Raw genomic sequence first — 25095 nt, forward strand, 5'->3', positions numbered from 1 at the left:
ATATTTTCATAATTTAATTGGGTTTTTTGTACTAAAACAAAAGGGAAAAACTTGGATTAGTCATTATTTTACTGGTCTGGCCTGCTTGAGATCAAATTGGGCTAAATATGGCCCCTGAACCAAAATGAGTTTGACACCCCTGCTGTATTATCTACATACATTCCTTCCACCATAAGCTGGTCTTTAAACAGAAACTACTTACATTTACATGTGAAGTCTCCACATCCCACTGAAACCACTACAACAGCAGACACCGGCCTGTTTTTAAGCATTTACCTGTAAATGGACCAACATTTAAGATTTTGATTAAATTATAGACACTAAATTAAAGAAATTTTAAGAGACCACAATGAATGTTTTTAACTGTGCTTTTATTTGATCAGTGATCCAAACTAAAACATTACTCACAGCTCAGTGGCTCCAGGTGTTGGTGTTAGCTTTAGCCTCTTTAGCTTCCGGACCCGCGGTGTGCTGCTCCTGAACACACACGGACACTGTTCGGACTAAACTGGACTAACTGTAGCTCTTCTGTTTTAACTCTCATTATTTACATGAAAACTACCCGTATCTTCAGGTTCAAACATGGACTAATTCCGTTTTGGAAATGTTCTTTCAAACTTTTCGCGGTTCGCTTGTAGCTTCTGCCCAGTTACCTAATGCTGTCCTTGGCGAGTCACTGCGCCTGCGCATTAGTGAAGTCTTCCTCTTGCATTAGCTGGACGAGACGTTACGTGGCGCATGGCTGCCATCTACTGGTTACTATTGGTAACGTCAAATATGAGACCGTTTGTCTTTATCATATTAAATAATTATTTAGAGAGAATAGATGGATGATAAAACTACAGTCACAGCTTTATTTTCTACCAGAAAATAATTAAGTTCATCCGTTTATCTTCAAATCTTTTCTTCCACATAAAACTTGAAGAAAAGCTTTAATCCATGAATAGTGTAGTTTGTTAGGTTGTCCACCAGAGGACAAACTTCTCAATTTGTGCAGTAAAAGCAGACAACTTGACTGACATTTTCGGTTATTCCTACAAAATAAGACAATAATGTAATAATAATAATAATAATAATAATAATAATAATAATAATAATAATAATAATAATAATTAATCACTATTATTATTACTATTATTATACAGAATATGTGTTGACTTCTGTTTGTCTTGCAACCACAAAACAAGCAGGCCCATTCACGTTTTCTCTCACCAATCACATCTTTTTTATATATGTAAAAAACAAGTGGTGTCAGGCACAACAAACCCCACCCCTCACATATATTGTATCTTATTTTGGCATTGATCCAGCTGATGTCATCATGTCTATGTGTGTGCTGATGTCAGCATATCAATTGTGTGTATATATGTGAGAAGTTTGAAGGAAATTTAAACTAAAATGTATGTTTTTATTGACATTTGAAATCTCACCCATTATAAGTAAATAGGGGAAAAAAAGATGTAAAAAATTTGTACAAAATTTTAACATTGACCTACTGTTGCCAAAATGTAATGACATATATTCTGGGTCACTGGCAATCTACAAACTAAATTTGGTATGAATTCAACCAATAGTTTTGTTGCTACACACATTTGAAATTTTGGCCATTATAAGTAAATGGGCAAAAAAAAAAAAAAGATTTTAAAAATTCATAAAAAATTTGAACTTTCACCTATTGTTCCTAAAATATAACCACATCTATTCTGGGTCACTGACAATCTATAAACCCAATTTAGTATGAATTCAACCAACAGTTGTGCTGCTAGAGTGTTAACAACCAAATAAACAAACCGAACCAAAAACAACACCCCTTAGCTCCCCTTTGGGGGGTGTGGGGTAAAAGTAAAAAAGAACGGTATAAATCTAATTTCCAACTGTTAACTGTTAACTAATAGATAACTCTGTGGTCTAAACCTGGTATAGAACTCGCTCCATACCCAGAGATTATAGGTTCAAACCTGTATTGTAGACTGTAGTACCTCTGTCTGAGATTATATTTGGAATGTCTGAATACTCAGGGGAAAAAAGATCCCATCATAACTGAAATCACACACGTTCTTTTATTTATTAGTTTGTTTCTAGGATGCGCGTCCACAGCCGGTAAGGTTACACATACACCAACAGTCCTGCTGTGAAAATACCAGACTGTGCCAAATCCAGACTTAAGATAAATACTCTGTTGACTTGTACAGCTTTTCCTTTTAACACCAGCTGACACAAAACCTCATTTTCTGGAATATGACACTAGATATGTCATTTCTCATATAATTTATAAAACAAATCAAGTACCAAATGGAGTTGTTTACAGAATCCATTTGCTTCTCAGACAGGTGTCAGGGTCATTTTCATGTCAACACAGGGCAGACCCCCACCCAAACCCACCATTCCACCCACGAGTCTTTTCTTCAGTCTCCATTAGTCCTACATGTGTCCTCAGAGGAGTGGGACGCAGTGATGATGCTGATTCCAGAGTCCACACACTGCCCCAGCTCCGCCCCTCCACTGTCCCAGCATGCTTCACCTGGACGGGGGTCCTGGTCACATGGGTACACGGTTCCAAAGGCTGAGCTCTGGTCCACAGTGGAAGAGGCACTGGAGGAGGACTGGACGGAGACGTGGTCCGAGAGTTCAAGGTGGATGTCACAGAGGTCGACAGGAACCAGAGCCAGAGGAACCAGAGAAACTGGGTCATGAACTGATGGCTTTAGAAAAGAAACAGAGGACAGACTTAAGTTTACAACATCTGGACTTTGTGTGGTTAAAGTACAGAATGTGGACAAAAGTATGTGGACATGTTGGATTCAGGTGTTTCTTTTCTAACAGGGGTCTGGGATACAAAACAATAATGATTAATGTTATAATATAGTTTTATATCAGGATAAATATCATTGCATTGGTTAGTTTTGGTTAAATTGTTCAAAAATGTCTCAGAAATGGATTTTACTTAATTTCTCTCAACATTTTTTTTTTTATCCATGACTATGATTTTACATGTTCCAAAATATTTTTCCTGCTCTGACTGTAAATAATCATTTTCTAGCACAACTAACCATCTACTTTCTACACATCTCACTGAGAAAGAAAAATCTCCCATTAAACTTTAAGGAAATATTGATGTTTATAAACTATATGGACAAAAATATTGGGACACATCATGTCTACAGCTGTAAGATGACCTGTTCATGCTGATTTGAGATGAAAACATCAATATTTCCTTAAAGTTTAATGGGAGATTTTTCTTCCTCAGTGAGATGTGAAGAAAGTAGACGGTTAATTGTACCAGAAAATTATTATTTACAGTCAGAGCAGGAAAAATATTTTAGAATTTTAGAGGTGGAACATTTAAAAATCAGTCATGAATTAAAAACAGAAAAAAAGAAAAAAAGAAAAAAAAGAAAAAAAGAAAAACTAACCAAACTAACCAATGCAATGATATTCATCACAATATAAAACTATATTATAACATTTGTCATTATTGTTTTGTATCCCAGACCCCTGTTAGAAAGGAAACACCTGAGTTCATCATGTCCACATACTTTTGTCTATATCTTCCGGAGACCCAGAAAAGTGAAAGTTTTGCCTTTTTTACATTAAACAGTTGTCTTGATTGGACACTGCATAATGCAACAGTTTTTTCAGATACATTTTTAAAAATTATTTTTATTGATTTTATTAATTTTTTAATGGATTGTCCTTTACAATGGACAACATTTTTTTGAAGTAAAACTGTGAAACTTTTGTCCCCTACAGAGGACAAAATGCATTGCTGGGTCTCAGGAGGATATAGTGTCCATCTTCAGCAGAAGATCATATGAACTGTACCAGACTCTTGGGTTGATTTTCACTGACTGGTCTCACTGGTCTTGGTTGGTACAGGAACACTAAAACGAATAGTACAAACAGCAGCGTGCTCAGGCCGATCACCAAACACAACACCGGCAGCAGGTCTGTGGACAAAAACACAACCCAGGTCAGACCAAACACCAGCGGGGGTGGGGGTGGGGGGGGGAATCACAGGGACAGAGACCAACAGGAAGTAAGTGAAACAGCAGAATGAGCTGAGTCACAGCACCAGCAGGTCAAACAGCAGGACATTCACTGGACCTTTGGACACGGAGTCAGTCCTGGAAGTCACACTTTAAACTCCACTGAGTCTTTTAAAAAGCAACTGAAGACCTTTTATTTTAGACAGGCTTTTATTTTGGGGGTGGGTTTTATGACCATTTGGCTTTATATTTTTATGTCTGTGTATGTGTACAGTATGTAACTTCGTTTTGGTTTTTTTTGCCTATGTATTTTAGTTCTGATGTTATTGTAAAGTACTTTGTGAAATGTTTCTGCAAAAAGCGCTGTATAAATAAACTTTTTATTATTATAATTATTATAACTTTTTTTTTTTTTTTTTTTTTTTTTTATTATTCATCTGTTACTGTCAAACCTGGCAGTGGATGGGGCATCAAGTCAAGTCATATGTCAAGATCCATTTATTAAAACAATTTCAAATAGGTTTTCATTAATTGTAATGTTTTGTTTTTTTGTTTTTTTTTTATAGCATTTTGTTTTTTCATCATTACAAACTTTACCTAAAGGGGGAGAAACAAACATTAAGAACCACAGCTCCAGAGTGAGTATCTGAGGTGTCATTTTCCTCTCAGTTGCTTTATTTGGACCCTCTAAGAAGAATTTTGGTGAATCCATAGACCACAGGTGTCAAAACTGGGCCACCAGAGGGTCCAATGTGGCGCCTGGGATGAATTTGTGAAATGTAAAAAAAGTACACTGAAGAGATTAATGATTAACCAATAAAGACCCACTGCTACTTTTGTGTCAGTTCCCAAATGAATTTTTCTCTCTATTTAACCTTTTTTAAGTGATTTATCACAATTAATTGTCATTTGTATTTTGTGGTGGGGTTTTTTTTTTCAATGAAAATCAGGTCTTTTCTCATATTTAATTCACTGATCATGTAGATTTTCATACAAGATCAGATTAAAGCTGATTGTCATAATATCTGAAAGAGAGAAAGACATGACTTTCTCAGTCAAATCTATCATGAACTGAACATAAACCCAGTGTGTCCATCCACTGTCATTGATCCAACTCCATGGGTTTTACTGGTGAATCAATGTTGTAGAAGATGACGGTGTTTCCACGGTAACTACAGAGCCTCTGAACGTCTAAATGGGTCATATCTGATGACCATGAAAAGATGACAAACTATTTTACACCAATTATTTACATGGATTGATAGAATTAAAGGATCACCATGTATTTACCAGTTTAGATCAGTAGATTGTACTGGTCACTGGTGGCTGTTTGGGTCTTTATGGGTTAATGATGTCAAAATCATATTAGTTCAGGTTTAACATACAGAACAATGGGATCTCAAGTGGGTCAGACCAGTTCAATACTATCATAATAGTCTATACAGGGTGGGGAAACAAAATTTACAAAGAACATTTAGTTGTTTTTTCTCAGCAGGCACTACGTCAGTTGTTTTGAAACCAAACATATATTGATGTCATAATCATACCTAACACTATTATCCATACCTTTTCAGAAACTTTTGCCCATATGAGTAATCAGGAAAGCAAACGTCAAAGAGTGTGTGATTTGCTGAATGCACTCGTCACACCAAAGGAGATTTCAAAAATAGTTGGAGTGTCCATAAAGACTGTTTAGAATGGAAAGAAGAGAATGACTATGAGCAAAACTATTACGAGAAAGTCTGGAAGATACTATTAAAGAAGAATGGGAGAAGTTGTCACCCCAATATTTGAGGAACACTTGCGTAAGTTTCAGGAAGTGTGTGAAGGCAGTTATTGAGAAAGAAGGAGGACACATAGAATAAAAACATTTTCTATTATGTCAGTTTTCTTGTGGCAAATAAATTCTCATGACTTTCAATAAACTAATTGGTCATACACTGCCTTTCAATCCCTGCCTCAAAATATTGTAAATTTTGCTTCCCCACCCTGTATATCTCTTTGTTTTAGTGTAAAAACTAAAATTACATGACAATTTTTACATTTACAAACTATCCTAGGGGCGGCTGTGGCTCAGTTGGTTGAGCAGGTTGTCCAGTGACCAAAGGGTTGGCGGTTCAAATCCTGGCTCCGACTGTCCACGTGTCGAAGTGTCCTTGGGCAAGACACTGAACCCTAAATTGCTCCCAGTAGGACCAGGCAGCAGTCGCCCGCTGGTGTATGAGTGTGTGTGTGAATGTGAGGAATTGTAAAGCACTTTAGGCACCATGAAAGTGTAGAAAATGCGCTATATAAGTTCAGTCCGTTTACCATATCCTTCACAAAAAATGTGAATAACCTGAACAAATATGAACAACCTGAAATATCTTAATAGAAGTGCATTTGACCAATATCCTGCCTCTTATTAAATGTATTAGTAGATTCACTGTGATCTGTAACTTGTAATAAACATGTGTAAATGATAAACTGAGCCATAATATTTTAAATATTTGTAATAAATATTGCTCTATTGTTATTTATTTGGTCATTTATCACTTAATTTGCTGTAATTTTCATTATTTTATTATGTAACATTTATTGTCCGTTTGTTTGAACAGTGTTTTTTTTTTTTTTAAATCATTAAAAACATTTCCCTGACCTCTTTCATCAGACAGAGACACAGTCTGGACACACTGAGGGCTGGACTTTGGCGAAGCGGCCATGGCGAAGGTTGGGAATGAGAAGTTGGCCACAGCACAGTAGTTCTGACCTGGAACCAGACCAGAAAACTCTACATAACACATGGCCTCCTGGGTCCAGATGGTACGACTCTGTACAACAAACAACAAACACACAAAACCTGGAATGAGCTGTTTGTTTTCTGTTCAACTATTCAACTTTTCTAATTGAGAATCTGTTGTTATTTTGAGGGAAACTATCATTTTAGTTTTTTCTAGATGTGTTCAGATCTGTTTTGTAATTGATAGACATTTGAGTTATTTTTGTGATGACATAATAGAGTGTACTGTGGTGGGTTTATTAGACCCATCCACAGGGGGTTTCACAGCCTTGGGTCATAGTTCTGAGCACTGCTAAACATAATTATTATTTTTTATTTCATTTATTTATTTTTCATTTCAAATATTAAAAAAAACAGCAAAATAGTGAGAAAAAAAAAAAACATTCAAAAAGGAGCAGGATGAGGTACAACTTATATACCCCCCACACAACCACCCTACCTTTTTCTACTGATCACAAATTCCCATATCAGTTCCTCAAAGTACCTTAACAAATCGTACACATGTCAAAATAAATTCTAAACAATCCTACACAAAACGCAAAAAATATTATACATATAAAAAATAAACTATGTACCTGTTATTATTCTTATTCTTATTTATTATTTGTAGTAGTATCTTCTGAAATCATTTTTGTATCCAACATTTGTAAAAATCCAAAGAGATGAATATTTTCCACAAACAGCAAATTTCACTCTGAAAAACACACAAAGCTATTTTTTGTTGTAAATTAAAGAATATTTATAAAACACTAATATAAAACATTAATGCAACATTGATATTGCATTAATGTGTGAGATACCTACAGGGCAGCCGTAGCCTGATGGAAGACTGGAGTCTGCTTGTGATCTAAGGGTCGTCGGTTCAATTCCCCGGACTGGCAAAGACTTGTTGGCTGATGTGCCCCTGAGCAAGGCACTCAACTGCCCATTTGCTCCCCAGGCACCTCATATAGTGAGCCCTCTGCTGCTAGTCTACAGCATGTGGTGTGTTTCTGCATGTTCTAGTGATGGGTTACATTCAGTTTCAGTGTGTGGGGCATGTGTGAACTAAACACTGACAAAATTAAAATTCTTTTTCATTTATTGTTATCGTGTGAACAACCATTTGGATTCAGTCGTAGTTAATCTGGATCTTTCACCTCTAATAACGGTTATAGGGGGTCTTAAACTATTGTGTATGCTAATGGTGCCGTCACATGCTATCGGGAAGATGATCCTTTCCACTTGTAAAATTCAAAATGACGAGTGCGTTGTATTCAAGTGCTTTGGTTGTTGTAGTGACATGAAAAATGACTGACACACAGTTTATCCTAACCTGCTATTTGGGTAAAAGAGTTTTGGATGTGCTAATTCATCCACTACAGCATTTTTTTTCGCACACTGTGCATGCTGTAAATGTGTAAAATCATCCACTAACAGCAGCAGAACGTTAATTAAAGCAGTGTTTATCATTTGCGATTAATCCGTTGTTGCTCTCCACCATGTTGAAAAGGTCAGAGGTTATTCATCTCTGCAGCTCGTGTATTAAAATCACGGAAAGTATGACTTGAGGAGGTGTTTATGTGTAATTTTTGAGTTCATAGCTAGTATTTACCATAATTCCCATAGCATGTGAAGGCAGCATTAATGCCTGATGAGGAGCCAGTTTGTTCATACTTTCTTTGATTTCTGCTGTTTTCCTGTAACAGGAACATAAAGATAAAACATTCAACCTGGTGTTCAGAGTTGAGGGTGTTGTACAGGGTCACGGTGGTCCAGGGGTCAATGAGTTCAGTGATGGGACAGCAGCGCTCCATAGAGCACCTCCTGTTGGCAGCACAGGGGAACTGCACCTTCACCACCAGCTGCTGCCCTTGGACCGAGACGGACACAGACGGAGGACTGAAGGCTGGATGGACATGAGGGGGAGGAGACGGTCAGTGAAGTACACACCGGTCAGTGAAGTAGACACCAGTCAGTGAAGTACACACTGGTCAGTGAAGTAGACAGCAGCGTTAACAGCAGCAGAGGGGACACTTACTGAAGTCAGTGTAGTCAAACTTGTGTGGTTTGATCCACACGGTGGAGCTGGTGCTGAGGTGGACGCCCAAGCGGATCATGTTGTAAAGTTCAAAATTTGAGAAGGCCGGAGAGACATCACAGCTATGGGAGGACACCCAAACGCACCACGAGACATCCTGCCATGGGTCCCTGAAGTACACACATCCACAATACAAGACAACATACTGGGTACAGGTCAAAAACAGACAGAATTAAAGTTATTTTTTACATTTTGGCTCTCGGTGACAGTTTTCTTCTTGGGTTCAAACTCCAAGCCTTAACAGTTGTTTACTTCTTAATGGTTTGTGTCGAAATTGGCACTGAGTAAGAACCTAAGGATCATTTTCAACATGGCAGAAGTCAACGATTTAGTTTTCTTTTTTACCAGACAGATAAAAAAAAGGTAATTTTTTTTACCTTCACATGTTTCAGCTACACCTGTAGCCTTCCTCAGGTGTGGGATCAGGTGTCAGATTCTTCATCCCAGGATCTTAAACCTTGATGAACAGGGATGAGGAATCTGACACCTGATCCCACACCTGGGACGCTGTCCTCCATAGGATCCCAGACAACAGGGACATAGTCGTCCCTGTTGTCTGGCATTCCTGAATAAAACAGCTGACGAGTCAGTAAATCATGTGACCCTTCTGAGGAAGACTACAGGTGTAGCCCAAACATGGAAAGGTAAAAATGTACTTTTTTTTTCCTACTTGTCATGTCTGTCACATGTTTACCTTATGTTTTTGCCAGGGTTTGTTTGTTTGTGTGTTGGTTAGTTAGCTACATAACTGAAAAAGTTATGGACAGATTTTGATGAAATTTTCAGGAAATGTTGATATTGGCACAAGGAACAAATGACTAAATTTTGGTGGTGACTGGGGGGGGGGGGGGGGGGGGGGGGCAGTTATGTTTTCAACAACAACCCCTTAGCTGGCTTGTCCCACTGTCTTGTCTCGTCCTGTCCCTGTACACTGTCGTCTATATGAGTCCTCCCTCCATGCGTATGTTTATATAAAATGTGAATATAAAGTTTCAGATTGTTGCTTAAACACAAGCTGTAATTAAAAATAAAGTTGTCCTCCAAAGGGGGGGTGGGGTGGGGTGGCAGGTTAAAAACATACATTCCTTTTTTTTATATGACAAAAAGAAAAGGAAATCTATATTTTCAGTAGACAGTATGAACCCAATCGCTGCTGAAATCAGTACATATGAAATTAATATTAACATAAACTATATTTTTAACTACACAAATATATTTAGTTTTGTAATTATTATATAATTCTCTTTTCTTTATGAAACTGTATCTCCCTGCATATTATTGTTGCATTTTATTTTATTTGTGTACACCCCCTTTAAGTATTCTTATCTTTTCTGTGCAAAATCTTCTTGAAAAATTAAATAATATTAAAAAACACACCTCTTTTATCTACTACTTCTATTAATCATATTTTGCTCTTAAAGGGACTAAATACCACAAAGCTCCTTGTCCAGCCGTTGTGTGCAGGACTTACCCGTGTGTCTTTGTCTGTACGGTGTAGGTGGTATTAGGGCTGGCGTGGGGACAATCCCACCGCAGGAGGCAGCCTAAGTCCAGCGATTCCACGGCCGTGTAGCAGACTAACCCAGTCGACCCTGAAGGTTCACACGAAACGAGTACACCGAAATAGCACAGTCACACAGATGCCCATTGATCTTTTAAGTCTGACTGTCACAACTTTGTTAACACTATGAACTGATAACGACTTCCTGTAGCGACGAGAAGAGAATAAACAGGTAGAGGAAGAAAAAAAAGAAACAGTTAGTGGAGAAATCAGTCTTAAAATTAAGTCTGTACTCACCAGTAATGAGCAGGATGGCTGTGACACACGACCCCCGCAGGGCTCTTAACCAGGATGTGCATAGACCTGGTGTTACCATGGCAACCTTCTGACCTCAGGATCAACAGAGCAGCACTTTTATGGCCTTTTTCCTCTCTTATTAAACAAAGTAAAATAAATAAACCCACAAAACCTGATTTTAAACCCCACAGAGAGCAGCACCTGTGTGGATCCACTGAGGACGTGGACTAAAGTGGAGGCCAGAGGGGTAGAGCGGAGCCAGCAGGAGGGTGGAAGGGGTGGAGAGATAAGGATTTAATTGAAGGGCAGAGATTTTGTAAGAGAGAGGAAACACTGTAATCTACTTGGGAGACTAAGAGAGTTACAGACACATGATATATTAGTTGCTGGGTTGAAAAGAACTAAAAAGGTGATCTATAACTGCTCCAGTTCTTGGAAAATTTCACCGTTTTGTTCAGATTCTTACCAGTGGATAATCTAAAATGTATTAAGCTGTGGGATCAAAGGAAAAGGAGGAGCGGCCATTTATTATGTTCATGTTATTATTCTACGTTCAACATACTGGATACAGATCAAAAACAGACAGATTCATACTAACCCTCTACTCTAAATTATTATTATTTTTTACATTTTTGGTTTTCACTTTACTTCTTAATAGTTGAGTTGAAATTTGCACTGAATAAGAACCTGAGGATCATTTTCAACACTGACTCATGGAATAACTTGCTGAAGAAATCAATTAATATTAATATGTTAAAAAATATTTAGCTTCGAAATACTAATATCTAACTTTCGCCGTGTTGCAGCCAAAAGTCGACTGTATAGTTTTAATGAATTTTTACCAGATCAACCAGTTTAAATTTCTGAGTGATGGCACAGTTGTATGAATAAAAGCATAAAAATACATTAAAAAAACATTATCGTTACATTTTCGAGTGATTATGTGAAAATAGAAACGACTAGACTTATAGTTATAACTAGGGGTGTGTATTGGCAAAAATCTGGCGATACAAATCAAAACACTAAGATCACAATACGATATATCATAAAACTATTAAAAAAGCAATTGTTTCTTTTTTTTTAAGATTATTTCCTGGAAGAATTGAATTACACCAGAAATATGTACAAACACTAAACACATTTTTATTTGATCAGAACAGGATCTAATGCTATATCACAGAATTTTTCTAATTCTCCTAGTTTCCAAAGGAACTTACATCAGCCTCTCCGACAGTAAAAAGTGATTTTAGGATGTTTCAAATTACCATTATTTAATAAAACGGTGTTAAATAAGAAATAGATTATAAACAAAAAAGAAAAAACAAAAATGAACCTCTGCCATATCTGCATTTGAATAAATACCTAAAAATATCAGTGCAGTACTTTTGAATATCAATGCAGTATTGTGAAATGAAATATCGCGATATATTGCAGAACCAATATTTTCCTCCACCCCTAGTTAGAACTATGTTTATATTTAAGTTTATGTCTATTTTTAAGTCATGTATGTGACATATGGTTCATCAGTTATTCAATAAAACATACAGATTTACTCTCCTGCCTCATCTGCTGGTTCCAAACACTCTTTTCATTGATCAAAATATTTGAGCTCCTTTAACTTTTGTTTGTCTCTGTTTAGCCCCCACAACCACTTGACAGTTGGAATAATTATACATTAGAATAAAAGCAAAGACAAACGGGAATAAAAGGAACCGTAGCTGATCCAAAACTGACATGCTTCCAAAATAAAGCGCATCATATAAAAATACTCTTTTTACCCCACATTTATCAGTGACCAGCCAGACATGTGCCAACACACACTGTTTTTTTTTTTGTATATTCTCCAGTTTAAAGCTGTGAACTGATGTGTTAAATAAACATAAAAACTATAACTGACAAAACTTCATCACTGCATTCTATCTTTTTATTCAATACCATCTTTAAATAATAAGAATCTGTACATCTCATAAGCAGGTCTTTGACCATTCATTCCCGAAAATATTGATATCAATAGTTTCCTTTTTAACAACAGTAATACATTTTGAAGTGCTTAACCAGGCAACTAGGAGGGCTGAGAAGGATCATACAGCAACACAAATGGTCATAAAAACGGTGTACACACACACACACACACTTTTCTACACTCCCTCTCTCATATACATACCCTTATGCAGCCTCTCACACCGACACACACACACACACACACACACACACACTACACCTTATGATAATTAAAGACATTAAAGCAAACCTGCCGTTCAGTCAAACAGCACCAAACATCAAAAATCATTGCAACAGTAATACTAATCTGAACATTCCTCATTTCAGCATCATCATCATCATCATCATCAGTCAAAAGAATCTTTACATCTGCAAATATACAGGATTGAACCGACTGGGCCCCAAACCAGAGTGTGTACATGCCAAACAGATACAGTCACAGCAAGCAGGCACAGCTGACATCTGATGTAGTGACGCCCTCAGCCCAGCAGAGGGCGCCACACAACAAGTCTCCAGCAAAAATGACAGCTCTGAACACAAGAAGAGCAGGTTTGGAAACTAAGTAGGGTATTGCTGCAATAAAATCTGTGCAAATTTTAAAGAGACCCACTTAATTTCCAGGGAAGAACTTTGGTGCGAGTGTGCACAAAAGGCAGAGTTTATGTCTGCACCCCCGGCAAGGCCAGTCCAGGCTCCAGGCTGCTGGTGGTGGTGGGGGTGGGAGTGGGCGAGGACTGCAGGCCTTTGGGTCCGGGACAAAGCAGTCCGTGTGAGGCTGCGTGGTCCACGTTCAGGTTTTTGTAGGGGTTTCTGCGTGGCGGCGCTCGCAGACACACCGAGGGGAAGCGAAGGCCGGCCAGGCAACACCCGGGACAGGAGATGACCTCCTCCTGGTCCAGGGAGTGACCGCTGCCGGAGCCGAACGGGGAGGAGTCGGCGGGGTCGCTGGGAGGGGAGTGGTACCCGTTGTTGTTGGTAGGCGGGGTGGCGTCCGTGGAGGCGGAGCCCCAGCCGAGGGGTCTGCTCATGATCACATTGTTTTTGTCCAAGTTGGAGAGGGGGGGCAGGCAGGGAGGCCCGTTGGAGATGGCGGACCCCCACCCATTGGACAGAGGGGGGGTGCTGGGCTGGAGTGGCGTCGAGAACTGGGACGGAGGAGGGGACAGTTTGGAGCAAGGAGAGGAGGTGCTGTCCTGTGTGTCTGGGGAGCTGGTGCAGTCCATAGGCTCCTCCCCCTCCTCCTCCTCCTCCTGCTCCTCCTCCTTCTCCGTGTCCATCAGGTCCAGTGACAGCGGGACGCCAGAGTCTCCTCCGAGGGACGTCCCCGTCGTCTCTGCCGTGTCCTTTTCCTGTCCTAACAGTCTGTCCTCCTCATTGGCGTCCCCCTCCTCTTCGGTCAGAGCCGTGTTGGGTGCAGAGGTCAGATGTGGGGGGGGCGTGCAGGGCAGTGAGTGGCAGCGGCGGTGCCTCCTGGGCATTTCGCCGCCGCCCTCAGCCTCGCCGTCGCAGGAGTCTGGGGGCGGAGGCAGTGTGAAGGTCAGGGAGATGACTGATTTGCTGGGGGTGTCGAACAGCTTGATCTTGCCGCCCTTCAGGTCCTCTCTCTGGGAGAACGGGTTCACGCGAGTGGAAGGGGTCAGAGACACGCAGGGGGGCGTGTCCGGTGGGTGGAGCATGTCGGATTTGCTGCGGGAGAGGCGGGGATCTGACGGGAGGCAGAGGGAGCGCCGCCGCACAGAGCCGGATGTTGGTGAAACAGCTGAAAAACACAAATATAAACAGTCAGTGTTTAAGGGAGAAACTAAAGTCATGAGTCGATACTTTTACACAAATATTCCTTTTATAAATTAAGCTTTTAACTTTTATGTAAAAGAAGCAGAAAAGGGGCGGGAACTTTGAATGGAAGATGGGCCAAATGGACCACATTAAAGGAGACCACTACTTGTTGGAAAAGCAGATGAGTGCAGATGGAACAGCATCCCCTCTTGTTTTGTGCTCTGGTAATGTTGTCACTATGTAACGGTTTTAAAAATGTTAAAAGAAAAAGTAAAAAAAAATTAAAAAGAAGCAGAAAAGTGCATTAACACTAGGAAAAGTCATTAAAATTCTAGATTCATGATGGACTTATGTAAGTCTGGGTTTTGGAAAAATATCAACTTTTGAATCTCAAACTGAAACACTTTGTGCATCTTTGGCATACGCTGGAGGTCGACCAGTGATCCCAGATGTCCCAGATGCTCCCTGATTGGCTTCCATCAGTCCCAGCGTCTCCATGTGTTGCCTTCAGATGTCGACCTCCTCTACTACGCAGCGTTTGAGGACTCACCTTTAAGCGTCGGCTCCTCCTTCTGTTTCCTCTCAGCCTGACTCCTCTCTAGTTCTGCAACAATCAGGGAAAAGGAAGGACGGATCTTTGGATTCATCTGTTAGGAGACAGAGAAGATAGAGACAAGGGGTTAATAATAATATTTAAACAGATACAAGAGGTGAATGAAGTATGTGACAGTGCAGCAGACTGATAAATAAAAAGTCATGAATTCAGTGTGTCTTACATTGCAGCAGGAAAATGCCAGTTCCAGGAAGTCACGAGGACAATCACCAACCATGTGCTGAAAGGTCTCGACATCCAGACCAAAATCCTGCACAATCAGAACAATACTTTATTTATCCCATGAGGAAATTACTGGGTGTTACAGTCACTCCATTCAAGTACAAGAAAAACTAGGAAAGAACAACAAAAAAAATAAAAATAAAAAAAATCGGTCCATGGGATGAATTTGTGAAATGCAAAGAAACTAACAATCATTTTAATTCAGGATCCACATTCACAACAATATGATCAGTAAAATACTATCATAATAACCTATAAATAATAACAACTACAAATGTTTCTCTTTGTTTTCATGCAAAAAATTTACATATCCATCAAAATGCTTACATTTACAAACTATCCTTTCACAAAAAATTTGAACAACATGAACTAAATATGAACAACCTGAACTGTCGTAAGAGCAGTAAGTGTAACTTTTATTTTATTTTTCACTTAAGTTTTTTTTAATTTTATTTTATAAAACACATAGTCACCAAAAACAAAAAAGCAAATAAAAAAACCTTGCTTGGGTAAACTACATTCATATTATTCAGTCCGTCCACCATTCTGGGTTCTGTAATCAGTCCATTTATTCCATTTTTTGTCCATTTGTGCTTCTTGTAGTCACAGTTTGTGAGTTATTTTTTCCATTGTATATCTTCCTTCAGTAATATTAAGTGGTTCTGTCCTTCCCCAGTTCCTTGTAATACCTTTTTTGCAGGCCAAGTAAGTGTAATTTTAACAATTTTCTGCCCGTTACTAAATGTTTTGTGTATTTTTAAATCCACTGTGATCTGTAAGCTGTAATGCACATGTGTAAATAATAAACATATGAAAATTGCAGTTATTTTTCTTAAGACATTTCACGTTGTTCACATTTTTATTCACATTTTTAAGGAAACTTTGCAGATGTAAACATTTTCATAATGTAATTTGACTTCTTTCACTGTTATTATTTAACTGGTCTAGCCAACTGAGTGAGGCCCCTGAACTAAACCCCTGATCTATTCAGTTCAGTTCAGTTTATTCTGAATATGCAACAAAACAAAGAAAATAATCCCACTTTAGTTCCAAGAAATAAAACGGATCGTAAGAAAACTTATACATGAAAACAAAATAAATATGACATCATTTGCATATTTGAAAGGAGGTGGGAGAAAGTACAATATAGTAGATAATATATTATCAATATGATAATTAAAGAAATACATATAATTAAGTGCAAAAATACAAAAATTGAGGAGTTTTCACAGATGAATAATGTTTTCCCCTTTAGTGCAACAGAAATGTAAACTTCTACATTGTGGTTCTGACAGATTTATAAACCAATGCTTTCAGATTAGGTTATATTTAATTGTATAGAAAAGGGAGGGGATCATTTTTTTTTGCCGTTTTCACAAATAACCACAAGGGGGAGTAATGCTCTTTAGCTTCAAAGGGCATCAGTGAGGCCTTTGAAGATGCTGTGTCCTAAATCCATAATTCACCTGTGTGTCGTTTGTTCCAGTTAGTAATGAAGGGCTCCAGTTTCTGCTTTTAGTATGACAGTAAATATACACCTCTGCAGTACCACTTATAAATAATCTAAATCTTGTCTCATGTCCACAGTAAATAATGCAGTCTTGTACTTGTGCCACCATCTAGAACTGATTTAGTCGTTTCCATATATGTGTTTTTTTTCCACCGACTCTGCGCATTATGTTAAATGCAATCCTGTTCATTTAAAGCATTTCCCTGCGGTGGCCCGGAGGTGCAACAGACCAAAAAATTATCCACTATAAGAAAAAAAAAAAGAACAGCTCAGGAAATTAGCCACTATAAGAAAAAAAAAGAACAGCTCAGGAAATTAGCCACTATAAGAAAAAAAAAAGAACAGCCCAAAAAATTATCCACTGTAACAAAAAAAAGAGAACAGCCCAAGAAATTATCCACTGTAAGAAAAAAAAAGAGAACAGCCCAAGAAATTATCCACTATAAGAAAAAAAAAAAGAACAGTCCAAAAAAATTATCCACTATAAAAAAAAAGAGAACAGCCCAAAAAATTATCCACTATAAGAAAAAAAAAAAAAAAAAAAAATCATCCACCTTTTCAGTTAGGGGGGCACTGTTTACCTGAAAGGTCTCTTGCTTTAAAATCAAGGCCACCAGAAAAAATAAAAGCATAGGTTGAAAATTTTTAAGGCCTTCAGCTAATGTGGCTAATGCTAATGAAGTAACCCACCGGAAGTGGGTGCACTAAAAATAAAGTTATTCTAAAAATATATAATGGATAATTTTTGGGGCCGTTGTCTTTTTTTTTTTTCTTATAGTGGATAATTTTCAGGCTTTTCTTTTTTTTTCTTATAGTGGATAACTTTTTGGGCTGTTGCACCTCTGGGCCACCGTAATTTCCACTGTATAAACCAAACTATAACTATCCAGAATGACTAGATCAGCTATTCCCCATTTGTCCATTAAAAACCTCTGACATGTTAAGTCTTACAGTGAGTCTACTCTAGAGGAACAGTTCGTACTCTGATACGCTTGTTGTTGATATTTTGAGAACTTGAGTAATTTGCATTTTGAGACACGTATGTTACTGTTGTGGTAAGAAACTCAGCTTCCTGTTTGTCCACAGTCATTACAAGGCGTTAGACTCTGAAGTCCCATATTCACTGTGTGTTGTTAGTGATGGTCTCCAAAATGAACATTTACTGTAGAATGGTCAGCGTTTTGAAGGTATTAAGTCATGTAGTGACAATAGTCAAACACCTCCTGATAATGCTTAGGAAGTATACAAATCTTCAAGAATTAAACATAAACACAATTGTGTCCCCAAACACAAACCCTTTGTTTTTTTATTTTATTCTTGTCATCTTTGTTGGTTTGAAATATGATGAAAAAAATAAAACATGGGCATGCATACATGCATACATACAAAAATAAATAAATTTTAAAAAACTGTATAACGTTATGACATTCTGTGCTAGGAAAAATATTCAGCAGTGTTGGATTTTGGATAAATCTCCTTCAGTTGCAGGATGGCATATGATATTAATAGAATATAAACCTCTGGACCTTCTGACCTGCCTCATGCACTATAAAACCAATGCCTTCGAAAGAACATGGAAACCATTCCCTGACTACATTAATGTGAACATATAATGAAAAGAACATTTGTAGAAAAATGGTCCTTTTCTTATTTTTACTGAGCTCCCATTGTATTATATTGTACAAGACATAATGCATATTATATACATGTCATATGTAGAACTGACCCCTCAAGCTTGTTTTTGTTCTATTCTGTTTTATGTCAATCAAACAAATTTTATTTATATAGAGTCACATCACAAAACTGATCTCATGACACTTTACAATTAGAGCTGGTCTAAACCGGACCCTAAAAAAAATAAAATAAAAAATGACACTCACATTTCTTTCTTTTTTTTGTATTGTACTTCTGGAGATGTAAATGAAAATAAATAAAAATTGATCAGAAAAAAAACAAACAAACTAGGAAAGCACTCATAGAGCCCCAACCTCTGCCAAGGCAGCTCAGTCTCCCATGCTGTGATCTACTAAAAATAATACCTGGACTTTGGACTTAGACCCTTAGCATTGATATTATCGTCTTTTTGCTATATTTGGGTGTTTGTTGCATGTCAATACCATAATTTGTTCCCTTGCTGGGATGAAAATTCCAAAACTTCACTATTTTTTCCTGTTCTGGATCATGGTATCCAGAATTTTGTGAGGATCCAGATCAATCTTCAATATCTTGTAGAACCTGTTGGGAACTTTTTTTTTTTTTTTTTTTTTTTTTTTTAAACAAGCACTCTGACCGTTCATTGTGGAGTTACACATGCATGTTGGAAATATCCCTATCTCCCAATGATAAAGAATCCTTTTAACCCTTTCATGCATAGTGGTCACTCCAGTGGGCAGTTATTCTCCAGCTGTTTTCTTGTATATTCATTGGTTTAGTTCCATATCAGCCACAGTGGACGCTCATGCACCATCCCATACACTGACATTCAGACCATTACTGTAACTTTCCTGTTCTTAATAAAACTGATCTGCACTAACATGTTTGAGTGTAAACTACTTGTTTTTTGTTAGACACAAAGGTTTTTTTTTTTGCATGTTATCTCCATGAAATGAGTAATAACTAGCATTAGAATATGTTAAAATGTGAGAAAACATCAGATTAGCAGCATTAAAAATGTTTTTATTTCATTGTTTTCATATCACTTTCTTACGGAAGAGGGTTAGGGCCACTGGAAAATAAAAAAAGGTGTAATATATATATATATATATATTTTAAATTATTATTCTGAGAAAAGTCAGAATTCTGACTTTAATTTCAGAATTCTGACTTTTTTTCCGAAGAAGAAGAAGAAGAAATAATACATACTGGACCTCAGTTTATTGTATTTTTTTCCAGTAGCCCTAATTCTCTTCTGTACTTTCTAATATTGGGTTTTAAACACACATTTCTTTACTTCAAAAATTAAATGCATGGACATTTTTGTATCTCCATGAAAAAAAAAAAAAATGGGGGAAAAAAACACTCAAGAAAAAAATCTTGCCTGAGGTTCTCATAAGTCATGCATGAAAGGGTTAAAAATCCCTGGATCCAGACAGTGATCCGGATCATTCCCAAAATCTAATCATTTGTTACTCATCCCATTTCAGACATTTCCTGAAAATTTCATCAAAATCCATCCATAACTTTTTCAGTTATGTTGCTAAATAACCAACAAACAAACAAACAAAAACAAACCCTGGCAAAAACATGACCTCCTTGGCTATGCACACTTCAGTGAGTTGAACTGGGTTACAATGCTCTTTCATAATGATACATCTTGTTCATATGACCTCCCTTTGTACACACGTCATGGAACTATATATATAATAAAGCCTCCGTGTAATGAGACATGCTTGACATGAGGATGTGATGATAAGGGAGAACAAATTGACAAGTGATGAAACCGTTGTCAACAGTACCTCAGTGCGTGGCAGGATGTCGGGGTCGGCCTGGATCCTCGCGATGATCTCACAAAGGATGATTCCATACGCAAACACGTCCACCTGCAGACAGGAAGGCGGAGAACGTCCACGCATGCAGAGTTTAGATCAATGTCCGATAAGGTGGTTAGGTGATTAACTGGATGTTTGTCGGCAAGATTATGCAAAAATCAAACTGGTTTTCATGAAAATTGAAAAAGTGGGATTAGAGCCAAGGATGAACCAGGACAGTTTGGAGCAGATCCAGAAAAGGGGCACTTCCTTTTAGAGCTCAGACTGTAATTCAATTATCTGATGTCATAATGTTGGAGGAGGCACGGCCTTTTCTGTATCTGGAAAACCAGTGCAGTGAGTCCTTACATAATCCTGCAGACAGACAAACCTACAAAAACACTGGAGGCTTGTGGGATTTTGGCAGCGGTAGACACTGTGCCATCTAGGGAATAATATATGCACTATAGAACTGTCTGGAATAACTCATTATATAAACCATGAGACTTTAAATGATACTAATGAAAGTTAAAAGAAAAAAAGAAAATGACTAAGTGCTGGATCTGGTGTATGTTCAATTGCAGTTTTTATGACCATATATAGACCACCTTAACCCATAAGGACCCAGTGTGAGTTTTGTGGCAGTTTCCGAATGAATTTTTCTCTCTATATTTAACCTTTCCTAAGTGATTTATCACCATTTGTTATAATATAATCCTCTGAATTTTGCAGTCTTTCCAGTGGATATTGTGTATTTTCCTATGTTTAACTGACAGATCATGTAAATGTTCATCAAAGCTCACAGTGAAGTCAAAGGTTATGATATCAATATAGAAAAAAACTGAAGAAATAGTGACTTTTTCGGTAAAATCAATCATTAACTGAACATAAACCCAGTGTCTCCATCCACTGTCATTGATCCAACTCCATGGGTTTTACTGGTGAATCAATGTTGTCAAAGATGACAGTGTTTCCACGGTAACTACGGAGATAGTATATAATATTATAATAAATGGCGATAAATCACTTGAGAAAGGTAAAAAAAAAAAAAAAAAGACAAAAATTCATTTGGGAGCCGTTACAAAAAATGAAAACATCTACTGATCTAAACTGTTTAATACCTGTTGATCCATTAATCTTATCAATACATGTCAATAATTGGTGTAAAATGCAGTTTCTTGTCTTTTCGTGGTCATCAGATATGACCCATTTGGACGTTCAGAGGCACCGTAGTTACCATGGAAACACCGTCATCTTCTACAACATTGATTCACCCGTAAAACCCATGGAGTTAGATCAATATTTTTTATGAAAAAGTCTTTTTCTTCAGTTTTCTGTTTCTCATAGAATAACTCAACTTTAATGTGAGCTTTTATGAACATCTATGTAATCAGTGAATTAAATATAGAAAAATCCATGATTTTCACTTAAAAATGCAAAATACAGAGGATAATATTTTAATAAATGGTGATAAATCATTTGAGAACGGTTGAAAAAAAAAAAGAAAAAGCAAAATTCATGTGGGAGCCACTACCAAAAAATGATACTGGTCTTAATGGTTTAAAACAGGGGTGTCAAACTCATTTTAGTTCAGGGGCCATTTTCAGCCCAATATGATCTCAAGTGGGCCAGACCAGTAAAATAACAGCAGTGAGAAAAGTAAAATTACATAATGATAATGTTTACATCTACAACATTTCCTTAAAAATCTGAATAACATGAACAACTTTAAATGTCTTAAGTGCAATTTTAACAATAATCTGCCTCAGTTTGCATTATAATTACAAATATACAAAACATTTAATAACAGGCAGAATATTAGTAAAACTGCATTTACTTCTCTTAAGGCATTTCGGGTTGTTCATATTTGTTCAGGTTATTCACATTTTTTGTAAGAGGATAGTTTGTTGATACGAACATTGTCATGTAATTGTACTTTTTTTTTTACACTAAAACAAAGATAAAAATCTGCAATTTTCATTATTTATAGGTTATTATGATAATATTTTACTGGTCTGACCCAACTGAGATGTAATTATTCTGTGTGTGGAACCTGAATTAAATGATTTTTACACTATTGCTCGTTAATATCTTCAGTGTAATTTTTGCATTTCACAAATTCATCCTACGGGCCGGACTGGACCCTTTGGCTGGCCGGATTTGGCCCCCGGGCCACATGTTTGACACCTGTGGTTTAAAACATATTTTAACTGCATGCACAGAGCACTTTTATATATTTGCAATTTGATATTTATTATATTGTGTTTTTGAGAATCAGTGCAACAAAATTTCATCCTAATACACAGTTTCTTTAACATCCATCTATAACACTCCACCAGTTGGAGAGCCCTGGTGTAGAATAAACTAAGACTTAAAAAGGTCATTCAATCTGGTATAAAGTGAATTCCAGTTGGTGCAACAGCCTTAACAGGGTGTCTGCATTTCCACCGAGCTGCACAGAAAACACTCCAAACCCAGAAAGAACACCATTACATAACTACATTCCTCTGCTGTGTTTGTCATGGACATTGTAACTCATGTATCAGATATTTATTGCTGTATTTCAGGGCCTCATTCCTTGGCTTATTTGAGCGTCTTATATCACACCCACTGTGGATCTTGAACTCTCCCAGTAATCTGCAGTCAGAGCTGATGAAGAAAGCTATCTGTCAGTACCTTCTCATTATAGACCTCCCCTCTGAGCACTTCTGGAGCCATCCAGTAGGGGGAGCCCACCACGGCCAGGGGCTCCTGGTCTTCATCTTCACTAAAGGGAGAAAGAGGGAAAGGAACAAAAATAAAACAAAAAGAGGAAGGGAATTAAACCTCACATAGATTTAACGGTTTATTGGAGTGTTTTTATTTGGTGAAATGCTGCTTCAGTTACAGAAAGGAGCATGAAATTATGAGAATTATAAGTAAATGGAGGTGAATGAAAACATTTTATTATTAAGCATTCCAGTGTTTTAACCCAGAAAAATAAAGATGTGCCATTTCTGGTTCTTAAATGTTGTGACAGTGTATGGAAAGTTGAAGATGAGGTTTTATATATATATATATATATATATATATATATATATATATATTTTATTTATTTATTTATTTTATTTTATTTTAATTTAATTTATTTATTTATTTTTAAAGAACAAAGAAAAAAATCAGAGGATAAAAACGGAATTTTGAATGTGACGGACATTTTGACTATTTAGAGCAGGGGGATCTAAGGCTACGTTCAGACTAAAGGGGTAAATGTGGCCCAAATCTGATTTTTCGGCCCATATGTGACCTGTATCCGATCTGTTAAAGACAGTTTGAACAGCACAAATCTGATATTTTTCAAATCCAATCAAAGCCACTTTCATATCCTCCTGAAACCCAAGGAAGTGAAAGTTTTAGCTTTTTTTTTTTTTTTACATTAAACAATTGTCTTGATTGGAAACTGCATAATGCAACCGTTTTTTCGACACACATTTTTTTCAATTATTTATTTATTTATTTTTCACAATATTTTTATTAATTTTTTAACAGCATAAAATCAGGCATTTACAATCAATATATGCTGTCAGTTTGCTTCATTAAACTCAAAAACAACAAATACAAAAATAAATAAATAAGACGGCTGCAGTCTAAGTCCAAATATTGTCCAATAATCCTGCTGATTATCTTCTTAATCCCCAATCAGGTGAACCGTCCATTAGATGTCAGAAAACACTGAAAAGTTTTCAGTGTATACCAAGGTCCAAGATGGTGCCCTCAGTTGTCTCCCCCTGTTCACAACCAAGATCCAGCACTGATCTTTTGAAGGATAGTATTCAAACTGATCAATTGATCACACAAAAAAAAAACCCAGTAACTATCAATTCGACAGTTAACAGCCTATCCAGAAAACTGTTTTAGCTCTAAAAGCAACAAAAACAAACAAAAAACCGACAAATGAACACAGATTCAACAATAATTTGCTTCTCTTATATTAATGAATGGTAATCTATACTAAGTGGATTTTAAATTGTAGTAAATACAAAATGTAGTGCATACTTCAGAAAAAAGTAAAACTTGTAAAAATGTAGGAACTGTACTGCCTACAGCAATCAGTCAACTTGAACATCTGTTAAATCAAGATTCTTGGCATAATTAATAAAAGGTCTCCATATATTCTCAAATCTGTGCTGTTTAGCCTTCAATATGTAGGTGATCCTTTCTAATGGAAGGTCTGATAGCATTTGTCTCATCCAGTGAGCTGTATTTGGTCTGTGAACACTTTTCCATAACTGTGCAATACATTTTTTGGCATACAGTAAGCTGAGGTCTATAAAGGTTCGTTCATTTTTACTATAATTCTGTGTCTCTGAATATAAGCCCAGCAGAAAAAGCTTAGGGTCCAGCGAAATCTGTTTTGAAATTATCTTCTCAATTATAGCTCTTACCTCTTCCCAAAACTTTTGAATCTTTGTACATTGCCAAATACAGTGAAACAATGTCCCTCTATGCTCCAAACATTTTGTGCATGTGTCTAGTATATTTTCTCTGTATCGATTTAGTTCCACCGGTGTCACATATGTATGCATTAACCATTTATATTGTATTAGTTTTACGCGTGTATTAATACTTTTGGATTGGGCATCAGCACACGCTTTTTTCCAGTCTTCATCTGAAATTTCACTTTGCAAGTCAATTATTTATTTTTAATGGAATGTCCTTTGCAATGGACAGCATTTTTTGGAGTAAAACTGTAGTCCCCTATAGAGGACTAAAATGCATTGCTGGGTCTCAGGAGGATATGTGTTCCTAAATCCGATACAAATCTAATATTTTGCAATGCCACTTCAGGCTGAACGGCTAGGTCGCATTTATCTGAACTTTACG

The 25095-nt window shown here is 37.1% G+C and overlaps 2 protein-coding genes across 2 annotated transcripts in view; both read right to left on the minus strand.

The window, feature by feature from the left end:
- Positions 1-2043: 2043 nt before the first annotated feature.
- Positions 2044-10775, minus strand: LOC115438238 (uncharacterized). The gene is made up of 7 exons (XM_030161679.1): positions 10644-10775; positions 10317-10437; positions 8786-8955; positions 8478-8653; positions 6625-6796; positions 3823-3947; positions 2044-2702 (listed from the first exon to the last, which is right to left on the minus strand). Exons 1-7 carry the CDS (start codon positions 10720-10722, stop codon positions 2406-2408), a joined length of 1140 nt encoding a protein of 379 aa, XP_030017539.1. The 5' UTR covers positions 10723-10775; the 3' UTR covers positions 2044-2405.
- A 1774-nt stretch (positions 10776-12549) lies between these two features.
- Positions 12550-25095, minus strand: part of tesk1b (testis associated actin remodelling kinase 1b) — a 56380-nt gene continuing 43834 nt past the window's right edge. Inside the window, exons 7-11 of the mRNA XM_030162664.1 lie at positions 22909-22999; positions 20221-20304; positions 15197-15283; positions 14971-15067; positions 12550-14403 (exon numbers count right to left, since the gene is read on the minus strand). Of these exons, the coding sequence (XP_030018524.1) occupies positions 13304-14403; positions 14971-15067; positions 15197-15283; positions 20221-20304; positions 22909-22999 (1459 nt within the window). The 3' untranslated portion in view covers positions 12550-13303. The remainder of the gene's footprint in view (positions 14404-14970; positions 15068-15196; positions 15284-20220; positions 20305-22908; positions 23000-25095) is intronic.

Source organism: Sphaeramia orbicularis, chromosome 18 (assembly GCF_902148855.1).
Source record: "Sphaeramia orbicularis chromosome 18, fSphaOr1.1, whole genome shotgun sequence".
NCBI lineage: Eukaryota > Metazoa > Chordata > Actinopteri > Kurtiformes > Apogonidae > Sphaeramia > Sphaeramia orbicularis.

Excerpts from the sequence above, each read along its gene's own strand:
- LOC115438238 (XM_030161679.1), bottom strand. The coding sequence starts at position 10,722 with ATGGTAACACCAGGTCTATGCACATCCTGGTTAAGAGCCCTGCGGGGG. Across the intron at positions 6,797-8,477 it reads CCCTCAACTCTGAACACCAG|AGTCGTACCATCTGGACCCA; the intron begins GTTGAATGTTTT and ends TTTGTTGTACAG. Across the intron at positions 3,948-6,624 it reads GTCTCTGTCTGATGAAAGAG|ACCTGCTGCCGGTGTTGTGT; the intron begins GTCAGGGAAATG and ends TTTTGTCCACAG.